Below are 12,653 nucleotides of genomic sequence, written 5' to 3'. Positions count from 1 at the left end.
TCCACAGGATCAAGTTGTCCATGCTCCATGAGGATGCCGCTTCCATTACTGCCCTGAAATCTGCATTGGAAGCTCTTGTTGTAGAAGTTACTAAACAACCAGACATTTTGTCTCAACTGGATCCGGTCAATGAGAAGCTGCTGAACATGATTCGCTTATTATCCAAGCCATCCACAGCCGGGATTAATCTTATGATTGGAAATTCCAGGTAAGTAACCGAGGTGCTCCGGGCCACTTTACACAATGCAGTGATACTGGAGCAGTCAAAATACAGTTGTGTAAAGAGGGGTAGTACAGGTTCAGAAAAACATGGCTGCTTCCTTCCACAAACAGACATTTGTCATGTCTGATATTACAGTTCAGCTGCATTAAAGTGAATGGAGCTAAGCATCAATAGTGCGCACAACCTGCAATTTACCTGGCGGAAATTTATCAAGTCTGTGTATTTGCAACTTTTTAAAGCCAGAAAACTGGCATAGGAGCTGTGGTGACCTCCCCTCACTGTTTTTGAGACAAAAACGAGATTTTTGTATAACTTACCAGTAAAATCTCTTTCTCGCTCTTTCCTTGGGGGACACAGAAGACCTTGGGTATAGCTCATCTCCATAGGAGGCGTGACACTAAGTGAAAACTGTTAGCCCCTCCTCCACAGCTATACCCTCAGCCTGGAGAGAGAGACTGCCAGTTGCGTGTCCAAGCAGTGAGAAAAGGCAAAGTCCAACAAGGAACCAACAAGCCAACTACCCAACGGGTAACAAAAACTCGGAAAACGCACAGAGAAAAAACAATTAATGGGTGGGTGCTGTGTCCCCCAAGGAAAGAGCGAGAAAGAGATTTTACTGGTAAGTTATACAAAAATCTCGTTTTCTCGCCCAGTTTCCTTGGGGGACACAGAAGACCTTGGGACGTTCAAAAGCAGTCCAAAAGGGGGAGGGACCACAGCACCAAGGTGAAGCACCCGAAAGGCATCAATGAACCGCCGCCTGTAAACCCAGGCGGGGTAAGGCAGCATCTGCCAAAGTCAGAGTATGCACCCTGTAGAACTCAGTAAGGCGTGCAAGGCAGACCTGTGGCCGCCGTGCCCAAATGCACGGCCGAAGCCCAATGCCTCCGGCCCAGGAGGCACCGACCGCTCTGGTGAAAGGAACGGTGACACCAAGACAGAATCCTGCCCTAGGTGCGATAACCTCAGCAATAGCCAAACTGATCAAGCGGAGGAAAAACCACCCTGGAGTCTGTCAACCCTATGCACAGACCTCCTGGAACCCCAAGAGGCCGAACGACTGCAAGAGTCGGAGATCTCCAAGTAAAAAACGGCCAGGCCCAAACAACGTCCAAATAGGTGAGGTGTTGAAGCGAAAGGCAACACCACCTTCAGAAGGAAGGAAGGAAGAAACGAGATGCAGAACAGCCCTGTCCGGGAAAAGACAGAAAGCTCGTAACAAAAAAAGGGGGCCATGCCGGCACCCGTCAGAGACACGACTGATACGGAACACAACCGTACAGGACAGAAGGATAGAGAGAACTCCTGTAACGGCTCCAAGGGCAAGATCGGAGCGCCGAGAGCTCAGGATATAGTCCCCAGGGCGGTACCGAAGGACAGTACAGAGGAACCAAAGAGCCACTCCGAGGAAGAAGGTCTTGGCAGGCCCAGAGGGCCGGGAACGCTGGAAGAGAAAGAACAGCGCCGACACTTGACACCTCAACTAAAAGACAGAACCATGGGGAAAGAACTTCAGAGTGGGGAATGCACAGCTTCCCACAGAACCCCAGACAAGAAACCCTAAGTCTTACGACAGATCCTGGACGAGACACAGCCAGGAGTGGACAGCAGTGAACCCGCTGGAGTCGCCTGGCAAGCAGGCGAAAACCCAATGAGAGCAGGCGCAGACCAGTAACACGGGCAGAAGGGTCGACAAAACTAGCCCCGTCGGCCCTCGAACAACGTTGACCCGCATCCACCCGAATGGGGGAGCAGAAGGACAGATGGAAAGAACCCAAAGGATCCGCCAGATGCCAGGAGAAGGCAGGCTAAAGTCCATGCTGATGTAACCACGTTGTACAGCCCCTGTGTGGGATCAAAGGACAATCTGAACCGAAAAGGTAGTCCCCCCCAAGTTATCGAGAAGGTAAGTCTACATCAGGACCATCGTCTTAGAACGGGCCACGCAATCTGCACCCAGCGGGAGGACAGAACGCGGTAGACTCGGTAAACAAGCACACAGCTAATACAGCCAGCGTGAACAAGGGAGACAGTACGAGGCCAAAAGGAACACTGGAACCATCCACAGGAACAACCATGCTCACCCCAGAGGGGAGGACAGTGAAAACACAGCCTCCGAAGTCTGGCGGGAAGCCACATCGGAGTGATCTGTATAGAGCGGGAGCCAAACAAAGCCGGCGAAAAGAGGCAGTCGAGACAGAGGCCAACATAACACCCTCCAACCGAAAGGAGGAGGAGTGGGCAACAGGGAAGCCATAGGACAGCTCAAAGGCAGAACCCGCTACACTGTGAGACGCCCGGTCCACCGCCTCGCAGAAGGCGAATACCTTGAAGAACCCAAGGCGGAGGTCCTCCGGACCTGGGTAATCCAGCACCCAAGAGAAGTTGGGTGACCGTCCCGAGAAGAGCAGCCCGAACCCGGTAGCAGATCAGACAGAAGCGTAGAGGCGCCAAGAGGAAGGACTCATACCACACTGCATCCGAAGAGGAGGAAATTGCGGCAGGCAAGGGAACCGCAGTCCTGCCAGCGCCAATGACGAATTCGAGAGGCGCCTCAGACAACAGCACTCTCGACCATGTGACCACTTGCGCAGGGAAGCAATGCTGCAGAAGGACGCAAAGGGCATGCATCTAGGACCCACGAACACTCCCTGGAATGAAAGGCCAACTAAATGAATGAGCACCACCCAGCTCGGTGCAGCAGAGAGAAATAGAGCCTGTCCGGTCAGGAGGACAGAATGAACTCCCTAGGGACGAGTGCAAGGCTGGCGGCAAGCATAGTCTCCCAAGAAACAAAGGTATGCCGCAGGAAGCAGGTGAGGCATACGAACGAGCAGCCCCGCAAGCAGCGAGAAGGCCAACCCACCTAGAAAAAAAGGGGGGCTCGTCCCAGAGCGCAACAGCATGTACGGAATCGCAAAGTGCAACCTGAAAGGGAGTTATGCACAAAACCAGTATAGCATGCGATGGAACGCAATCAGTCCACCCCGAAAGGGGGGAAATTGTACCTGGCCAACTGCAGTTGGCAAGAGTGCAAAGACCCGTCCCAAAAGGGAGTGATGCCTAAGGCCGAACCTACTTCAGAGAAGCAGGACATACCCTATAAACCAGCAGGAACGCAGGAGGTCCACCTAGTGAAAGGGGAACATGCACAGGGGCATCCTAGCATTAAAGGAGTGTGCAATAATACACCCAACACTGAACTCAGCGAGAGAGTAACTACTCTGCCAATGAATGGGGACATGTACAAGTCCAACCCAGCCATATAAGGACAGCCGTGAATCCCATGAGCGTGCCAAATCCTGCCCTGAAGTGAGGTGGTCACGCACAAGGCCAGCACCGTATCCAATGGAAGTGCAAGCGTTCCACCCATGTTAGAGGGCCATTCTCATGGCCAGCAATGTATCCGGTGAGAGTGTAGCACACCGCCCAGAAAAAAGGGGGTAAAGCACATGGCCAGCATCTCCTCCAGGGAGAGTGCGAGCACACCGCCATGCATGGGAGTCATACACATGGCCAGCAACGTACTGGCGAGAGACAAACACAGTCACTAAGAACGCGTGCATGTCGCCTGAGGAAGGAAGGCATGCCCCTGGCTGGCAGCGAATCCAGCAAGAGTGCGTACACCGCCTACGGAAGAGGGGTCATGCCTATGGCCGACAGCGGATCCAGCGAGAGAGCAAGCACCCTGCCATGTATGGGGTACATGCACGTGGCCAGCAACGTACCTGCGAGGAAACACCCAAAGACAGAGGGATGTATGTATGCTGCCTGAGGGAAGGAGGCATACCCAAGGCCGGCAGGGAATCCAATGAGAGTGCAGCATACCGCCTAAAAAATGGCCGGCAGCGCAACCAGTGAGAGTGCAGCACAATAACATAGTACATAAGTACATCATAGCACATCTGCGAGAGTGCAGCATTCCGCCTATGGAAGGGGGTCGTGCACATAGCCAGTACCGTATCCGGTGAAAGTGCAGTATCCCGCCTAAAAAAAGGGGGGCATGCACATGATCGGCAACAGATCCCGTGAGAGTGCTGCGTTCCGCCCAGGAAGGGGGTCACGCACATGGCCGGCAGCAAATCCAGAGAGTGCAGCGTTCCGCTTATGGAAGGGGGTCGTGCACAAGGCCAGCACCGTATCCGGTGAAGGTGCAGCATTCCGCCTAAGAAGGGGGTCATGCACATGGCCAGCCAGGGAGAGTGCAGTAGCCCGCCTAGGAGGGGGGGGGGGATGCACATGGCAGGCACCATAACTGGAGAGATTATGAATGCTGCCTACAGAGGGCCGAATGCACTTGGCCAGCGCCGTATCCTGGAAGAGGCAAGAAAACCGCCTAAAAGGGGAAATGCCCTAGCAGCGACGCAGGCTGGGAGCGCAACACCATGCCGCCTGTGGAAAGAGGTCATGCAGACATGCAGCATTACTGATGAGGCTGCAGCGTCAAGCGCAGCCCAATAGAAAACATGATCTATTATTTTTATGTTATTTCATTTTTTTTTTTTTTTTTTTTTTTTTTAATTATTATTTAAACTCAGCCTCTGAGGCTAAAGGGGAGCCACCATATAGGGGCCCTGAGAGACAGAGAAAAAAGGGGGGCCAACTATACAGACCCATTTTTGGGAGCCGGCCTGCACCCAAAGGGTTAACAGGGATCCGGCCTGGAGGGCGGCGTGCGATCCCCTGGGGGCGGAGGAACCTCCAGGCGGGAAAATTCGCGCCTGGAGAAGTTCCCGCCCCCTCCACCAGAGGCCGGAATATTGCGGCCTAGTAGGCCGCGAAGCCGGGGGCTAAATTGCGGCGCCCGGCCCGTCATACCGCCGGGACCTGCGGCAGAAAGGCGCTTCAAACCGGCCACGGGAGCCCACCCCGCGGGCCGGTCGGGATTGCGGCCCAGCAGGCCGAAGCCTGGGACCAAAGTAGCGGAGCCCCGCCGACCGCCACCTGCTGGGGCATAGCCCAATGCCGGCCGCGGGAGCCCACCCCGCCGGCCAGAAGAGACAGGGGCCCGTAATGGCGGTTTGCCGGCGCGGGAGCCCACCCGGCCGGCCGGAAGAGACAGGGACCGGAATGGTGGCTCGCTGGCCGCGGGAGCCCACCCCGCCGGCCGGAAGTAAGGGGGCCTGGAATGGCGGACCGCCGCGGGAGCCGCGGAGCCTAAAATCTTTTGCGGCGCCCGGCCGCACCGGATATATTAGTGCTGACCGGACCGGTGCCCGTGATGGGTCAGGGGCAGCAAGGCGCGGGCCCTCTGGCCCTGAAGCAGTGGCCGGTAAGAGGGAGGGGGACCCTGAGACCGGGTCTGTGAGGGTGGGAAGCCTGCCTAACCCCTACGTCAGGGGCAGCTAGGTGCAGCTCCCCAGGCATCCTTCTTGCAGGAAGAAGGGTGCCAATGTCCTATGGGAGCAGAATGTCGCCCTGTGCAGCCAGGGCCAGCCTAGGGCTAGCAGGGACAAAAGGGTCCAGAGGCCCTGTCAGTATGGGGGTCAGGCACGCAGGAGACCGGGGTGGGGTGAGGGGTGAGGGGGGGGACGTAGGGCTGGAGAAGCCAATCTCTCACCATAGCCGTCTTCACCCTCGGTCCGTTCCAGCAGGGTCGCCCCTTCAGCTACTGGCACCGTAGTGGCAGGACGCTGGAAGAGGGACTTGGCGTGCGGGCGACCCTTGTGCTGGCGGGATGTAGGGGAGCTGGGCTGCCCTGATCCACCTTGCCTTCTGTGGGGGAGGCAGCAGTGCGGATGACCGGCAGTGGCGCAGCTCGACCCCGGGAGAAACAGAGAGGTCTAGTGCGTCTCTGTTGTCCCTGATGTTCTGGAACAAAAAGAAAAGAAAAAAGTAAAAATCAAAAATTAAAACAAGGAGAATCAGCCCTGCAGAGCAGGGAGTGTCTTGCCTCCTTGGACACTAAGCAAAAAACTGGCAGTCTCTCTCTCCAGGCTGAGGGTATAGCTGTGGAGGAGGGGCTAACAGTTTTCACTTAGTGTCACGCCTCCTATGGAGATGAGCTATACCCAAGGTCTTCTGTGTCCCCCAAGGAAACTGGGCGAGAAAGTTGTATTTTAATATACTAATGAAATAATGACAAATTTTTACTTAGAACATTTTGGAAGAAAGCAGTCATGTTTCTCAGAACCTGTACAAGCCCTTTTATTGTTGCAAAGCCCTTCATATGCTGCATAGTTCACTCAGATTTTTTTTTTGAACTGGAGAGGTTTAAAAAAAAAACAAAAAACACTTAAGCACAAAAATACGTATCAAATTGGGAGACATTTCTAAGTGTGTGCCACAGTCAAGAGGCATGTGAGGGTGGGGGGGAGGCAAGTTTTGTGCTTGGAAAGAATGTTTGTCATGAAGGGGAGATCCACATTGGAATATTTTCACAGTAGATTTGGCCGCAGTCAATTATCTGCAGATCTGGATGTCTTACATGTCTTTACTCTGCATTGTGAGAGGTTAAATTGCATGTAACACGTGTAGTTTGCATCAGATTTGCAGTGGCCAAAGCCAAGATGTAAAAACACCATGGGGTAGATTTATCACTGCAGTAGGAGGATTGAGTAGGAAAACTGGAGTAGCTTTTCTAGACAAGTGTTAGGTTTAAAGAGAACCTTTCACTAGAATAAAAAATGTGAACTAAGTATACAGACATTGAGAGCGGCGCCCAGGGATCTCCATTCACTTACTATTATCCCTGGGTGCCGCTCCGTTCTCCCGCTATCGGCTCCGGTATCTTCATATGTTCGGCTCAACTGGGTGGGGCCTGCCGATGTCTCTATCTCCCAGGCTGTAGCGCTGACTGAGCACTGCGATTGGCCAGCGCTACAGCCTGGGAGAAGGAGACGCCGGCAGGCTCCACACAGTTGAGCCGAACATATGAAGATACCGAAGCGGCGCCCAGGGATAATAGTAAGTGCAGGAAGATCCCTGGGCGCCGCTCTCAATGTCTGTATGCTTAGTTTACATTTTTTATTCTAGTGAAAGGTCCTCTTTAAGGATAACACATTTTTATCAAACAGCATGAGACATTTGATAAATGTGACAAAGTACTCCAACGCAGACTCAAGCAAAACTGACTTCAAATATTCCAATTATGATAAATACCCCCCTTCCCTTTCCCCAGGTGTGAATCTCCCCTTATGCACCCTGAAATAACAGCCAAAGCTACCATGGAGCAGTCGTTTGCTTCACAGATAGTTGCAGTGTTGAATGCTTACATTATTTTTTTTAGACCGTAGTATAACACGTTAATTATTTTACAATTTGTCTTCAGATTTGGAGATGGGCCTCGACCACCTAAGATGGCTCGATTAGATGGAGGTTTCCAGGGTAATCGAGGTGGCGGCGGCGGCTACCGTGGTGGTTCCAACTCAGGAGGTGGCTATGGAGGCTCTGGATATCGGGGATTCAGAGGTGGTGGTGGTGGTGGTGGTGGTTTTAGGGGTGGCAGCTATGGTGGAGGCTACAGGGGAGGAAATCAAGGCGGTGGCTACAGGGGAGGAAATCAAGGCGGTGGCTACAGAGGTGGAAATCAAGGCGGTGGCTACAGAGGTGGAAATCGTGGAGGATTCAGAGGTGGATACCAAGGACAAAGTGGTGGCTTTGGAGGAGGTGGTTTCAGGGGTCAGTCACGTGGTGGATTCTAAAGACTTAGTTGCAAATTTCATTTCACCAGTGGAAGGTTTTGTGCTCGTTGCTGCTGTTCAAGGCAGTAGACATGTCCTTTGTACAAGTAGTGTTCCAATTGTTTTTTTTTTTTTTTTTTTTTCACTGTATCCAGTAAAAAATTACAAACTTATTTGATTTTAAATAAATCCTACATTTAAATATTTTTTGAGTGTTTTATTTCCAAATATTTGGAAAAAGATCCTTTAAATTAAGCACTTGGCAATCTATATCTAGTTAAAGGTCAAGTGTATGTGTGTGTGTGTGTGTGTGTGTGTGTGTAATTATGTATGTATATGACAATTAGGCTAGTTTCAGACTAGCATGTTATTTCCTGTCCTGAACGATGTGCCTGTGACAGGCTCACTGCATTAAACGTATTATTATATGTGGTTCCTACCTGAGCTCTGCTATAATGGACTCTGACTGCTTTATGTAAGTACAGTTCATCACAGCAGAGGTCGGGCAGGAAACTACAGCTGTGAATCAGTCACAGGAGCAGATTTTGGAACAGGAAATAATTCTCACACATGGCATGTGTTTGAATTAGGGCTGCAGCTAACTATTATTTGTCGATAATTTCACCGATTAATTGGGAAAAAACACCAAAATGACAAGAGGCCATATTAAAACAAATTGTGAATGGCACTGTTACTGGGGGGGGGATCTGTGGATGGCACTGTTACGGGGGAGGGGGGGGGGATCTGTGGATGGCACTGTTACGGGGGAGGGGGGGGGGAGAGAGAGATCTGTGGATGGCACTATATAGCATCTTATGCTATGTGTCATCCACAATCTCCCCCATAGCAGTGTCATCCACAGATCTCCCCCCCCCCCTTCCCCATAACAGCCCTGGCCCCGCTGCTCAAAGCAGTATTCCTTAACCGGCAGTAACTCTTATTTTAAATCACTGCATCTTCTTTTACCTTACAATGAAGCTCCAGTAATAGGCAGAGCGGGCGGTGTAACATCTTACTCACGTGACGCGCCTGCTCCACCTACTTTATGAATGAAGCAGGCGGAGCATGCGCGTCACGTGAGTAAGGGACGTTACGCCGCCGCCCACTCTGCCTGTTACTGGAGCTTCATTGTAAGGTAATAAAGATGCGGTGATCTAAAGTTCAAGGACCCGCAGGCATAGCAACGAATCGGCAGATTATTCGATAACTGGATTCGTTGTCAACAAATCCCCTTATCAAATATTATCGATAACGTCGCTTAATCGTTGCAGCCCTAGTTTGAATGAACATGCTTGTCAGAAACTAGTCTTTATTTTTTGGGTCTCCAACAGTGCTTTGTATACCCTGGAAAGGGGCAAAATGACTGAACAGTTACTGAACCTGTACTATGCTGCCTATGATAGAACTCTTGTGCAAAGGAAAGAAACCTATAAATGATAGTTCAGAGGTAGGGGGCAGCAAGCTTGATCAGACTCCTCTTCCTCGAAGTGCTGGCTACTCTAAAAGAACAGACTGCCAGCACAGAAGTGACAGGCCTCTGCAATCAGCAGGTCTGTTACTACGCTATGGTGCCTTCAGTGAGCGCAGCATTGTATAGGTGACAGATGCCTTTAAATCTGGTTGCCTTAACCCTACAACATCAATGTCTTTGTATTACTGTGCAGAATTTGTACGTGGACAAAGGGAGACTAATGTAATTTTAGTTTCTACCATGAGCTGGAGAAATGAAAAATAATAATATATGTCCATTAGGGTCAGAAAATATGTATTTATTTTATCTGTATTTGGAAACTGTATGGAGGTGACAGTTATGACCATATAAAAAAGACCTCGAGCACACTGATCTCAAATACGGCACCCACATAAATGTGTTCATATTGAAGGAGATGTATCACAACTGGTGCAAAGTAGTTGCCCATAGCAAGCAAGGTTATCCCTCTTATTTTCAGAAATTCTGTGGGGGAAAAAGGAACATGGTGGTCGCATTGGTTTCAGTTTTGGAACCTCTCCCCATTTCCTCAGTGTCACGTGGAGTGCCCACCTATCTGTATTTCCAAGTAAATGCAGCAAGATTGTATACTGATTAGTCTACCACTACATAACTCCAAAAACTGGAAATATATACTGCAGTTAACGAAGAGCTGTTCAATTCTCCAGTTCACAGAAGGCACGTATCTTCCTTTTATTGATATTTCACACATTAAGCATTGTTTTTTCACAGTGCTCTTCTAACATAACCTCTTAAACTAATAAAATACCTTCCAAAATCTGCAACTGTTCCAATCTGAATGGGCCTCACCCTCAAAATAATCCCATCCAGATAAATGCAACTGATTTTCAGTCACAGAAATGTCTGCATCGAATCTGCTGTGAATGTAACACATTTTGCAACTTAGTGAAATGCTAATGTCTGCAACGTTTCACCTGTTCTGTATATGTATAATGCTATCAACCAGGGAACTTTTTTATATTAATAGCATGAGCTAAGAATGAAATTTAGAAATGTATGGCTGCCAAACATCAAGGCAGGTGTCCCAATAAAAACCAGTTCCAGCAAAATAAAATTGACTTTCAGCGACATCCTATTGCTGTAAGATAATAAATAAACCAGCTTACCCACCACCTCCCTGATGTTCATGTGGTGTGGGGGGTCCCTGCCGTGCTCCACTTCCTGCTGACTGCTCTCCACAGCAGGAAATGGCTGGGGAATGCTGCTTAGTCAGCGATTTGCTGAGTGGTCTTCCCAACCATTTTCTGCCATGCTGAGTCAGCAGGAAGTGGAGCATGGTGAGGACCCTCTGCACCATCTTGTTTTTTTCTTTTTACAGCACTAGAATCTTGCTGGTGTTTTTTTTTCATTTTGCTGTAATACCTCTTTAAGTTACACAAGCTGAGAATTAATGCATCATGGAAAAAGCTTTTAGACGCTTTTGCAAACAAACTGCCAAACAACTATTTCCTATGGTATGAACCATGTGGCCAACAATCAGTTAAAATGCTTACAACATCACACTTTAAAGGGATTCTCATCTAGGGCTTAGATGGCATATGAAACCTGCACCTCTTTGTGGGCGCTCCATTCGTTTCTATTGGAGTCCCAAGAAATTGAGTGCGTGCTTGGCTATTATTGGAAATCCCACAAAATTAACAAAGAGTGTACTGCACAAGTGCAGCACCGCTCCATTCATTTTTATCGTAATGCCAGAAATAGCTGAGCCAGCACTCCTTTTGGGGATCCCATTCTGGAGGTGGTACCTGCAGCTATTTAACTTGGATGGCATATCCTACCGCTATGCCACCAATGTCTCAGATGAGAAACTCCTTTAAAGAGGACTGGTCACCAAAAAATGAAGTGCAATCTGCAGGCAGCATGTTATGATAGTTTTGCGGGAAAAGATTATACCTTCGCTTTTTCCACATCCTGTGGAAATTGGTACAGGGAGGAGGTGTTATCGGTGACTGACAGCATTGTGCAGAACACCTCCCTCCTGTACCAATAGGCAGTGAAAAAAGCCAAAATAGAAATATATAAATTGCAGGTTTTACTGAATAATTTCCTACAAAACTAAATCTTAATCTGCTTGGCTTTTCCTGCTCTAACACTCTGCCTGCAGATTGCATTGCATTTTGTGGTGACAGGTCCTCTTTAACGCAAACTTAAACTCCTATTAAACGCAGAAATAAAGTTGCCCCGACCACCATTCCACTATGTGCTTCTATGTCAGGACTGTTCCAACTTTTCCCAGAGAGTTTTCTTCTACACTGTTACTGTCCATGTCCAGGCTGAGACTTTCTATAGCTGCTGTCAGCATGTCTTCCTCCTTCCTGTCTCCAGCTGCTGCGTCTTCCATCATAAAATTCTGCATGTTAACCAATCTCCTTTTAGGCTGCACAATCGTAATACCGTAACCCTTGTTGTTGTATATGTGGTTATTGCTCAGCTTCACTACTGGTGCAGGAATAACCTTTAAGCAAAAAAAAAAAACTAAACATCAAAATGCTTTGAAGCACAAGTCCTTCGCGAACATCTGCAGCATACAATGCAAAATTCAGTCTTTTACTCCTAACCTTTCACGGTGCACGCTGGAAATGTGGCAGGTTATTGTGATTAATAATGTGCAGAACATCTCTGTGGAGCTTGATGCCTGCTTTGAAGTGGATATCTACCACTGAATACAGTTTTTATTTCTTAAAGGGGTTCCCCAGGTTCTAGATATTAATGACATAACCTTAGGTCAGTGGGTGTGACAGAAGCACAGCTCTAGCCAGTGTGTAGTGGCCAGATTACTGCAGTTCAGCTTCCATTAACCCCAGTGTGAGAGCAGAGTAACAACCATTTGATACATACATTGGATGGAGCTATGTAGTTCTAGCACTGGAGCTATTTGAGAACAGTTAATTGGTGAGGGTATATGTCGGCCAGCAATTAAAAAATGCTGGAAACCCTTTAAAGTGTACCTGCACTTTGAAAAACTTTTGTCCAATTGTTGAGACCCCTACTTATCACTATAATGAGTTAAGTACTTCAAAACAGAACAAACCGGATCCAGCACTTAAGTCAATGTCGCCGGATCCATTTTTATTTCTTTTTTGGCTCATTTTTCATTTAATACAATCGGACCCAGCCAAAATGGACCACGGACCATGCTAAAACACAGATGTATGAATACACACAAAGTGAACAGGTACATGTGCTGTCTGAGTCCCTGACGTGTATAAGGCCTTAGACGGCTGTAATGTGGATGCATTTTTCCATAAGTTGCTGCTTTTTTTTTTTTTAAAGGTGTGTTAGAGCCTAGAAACGGCTG

General features: G+C 49.0%; 2 protein-coding genes across 4 annotated transcripts in view; one reads left to right on the top strand and one right to left on the bottom strand.

Annotated features, from left to right (window-relative positions):
• The window catches only part of DHX9 (DExH-box helicase 9), a 47,190-nt gene extending 39,139 nt beyond the window's left edge, over positions 1-8,051 (top strand). For all 3 annotated transcript variants that reach the window (XM_044301102.1, XM_044301104.1, XM_044301103.1), the window contains 2 exons: positions 8-208; positions 7,494-8,051. In XM_044301102.1, the coding sequence (XP_044157037.1) occupies positions 8-208; positions 7,494-7,866 (574 nt within the window). In that variant the 3' untranslated portion in view covers positions 7,867-8,051. The remainder of the gene's footprint in view (positions 1-7; positions 209-7,493) is intronic.
• Positions 8,052-9,695: 1,644 nt separating this feature from the next.
• SHCBP1L (SHC binding and spindle associated 1 like) overlaps positions 9,696-12,653 on the bottom strand; it is a 116,780-nt gene continuing 113,822 nt past the window's right edge. Inside the window, exon 9 of the mRNA XM_044302388.1 lies at positions 9,696-11,810. Within this exon, the coding sequence (XP_044158323.1) occupies positions 11,562-11,810 (249 nt within the window). The 3' untranslated portion in view covers positions 9,696-11,561. The remainder of the gene's footprint in view (positions 11,811-12,653) is intronic.

This window comes from Bufo gargarizans, chromosome 7 (genome assembly GCF_014858855.1).
Source record: "Bufo gargarizans isolate SCDJY-AF-19 chromosome 7, ASM1485885v1, whole genome shotgun sequence".
Classification (NCBI taxonomy): Eukaryota; Metazoa; Chordata; class Amphibia; order Anura; family Bufonidae; genus Bufo; species Bufo gargarizans.
Note: the sequence above shows the minus strand (reverse complement) of the source record. Positions and strands in the feature narration are given on the sequence as shown.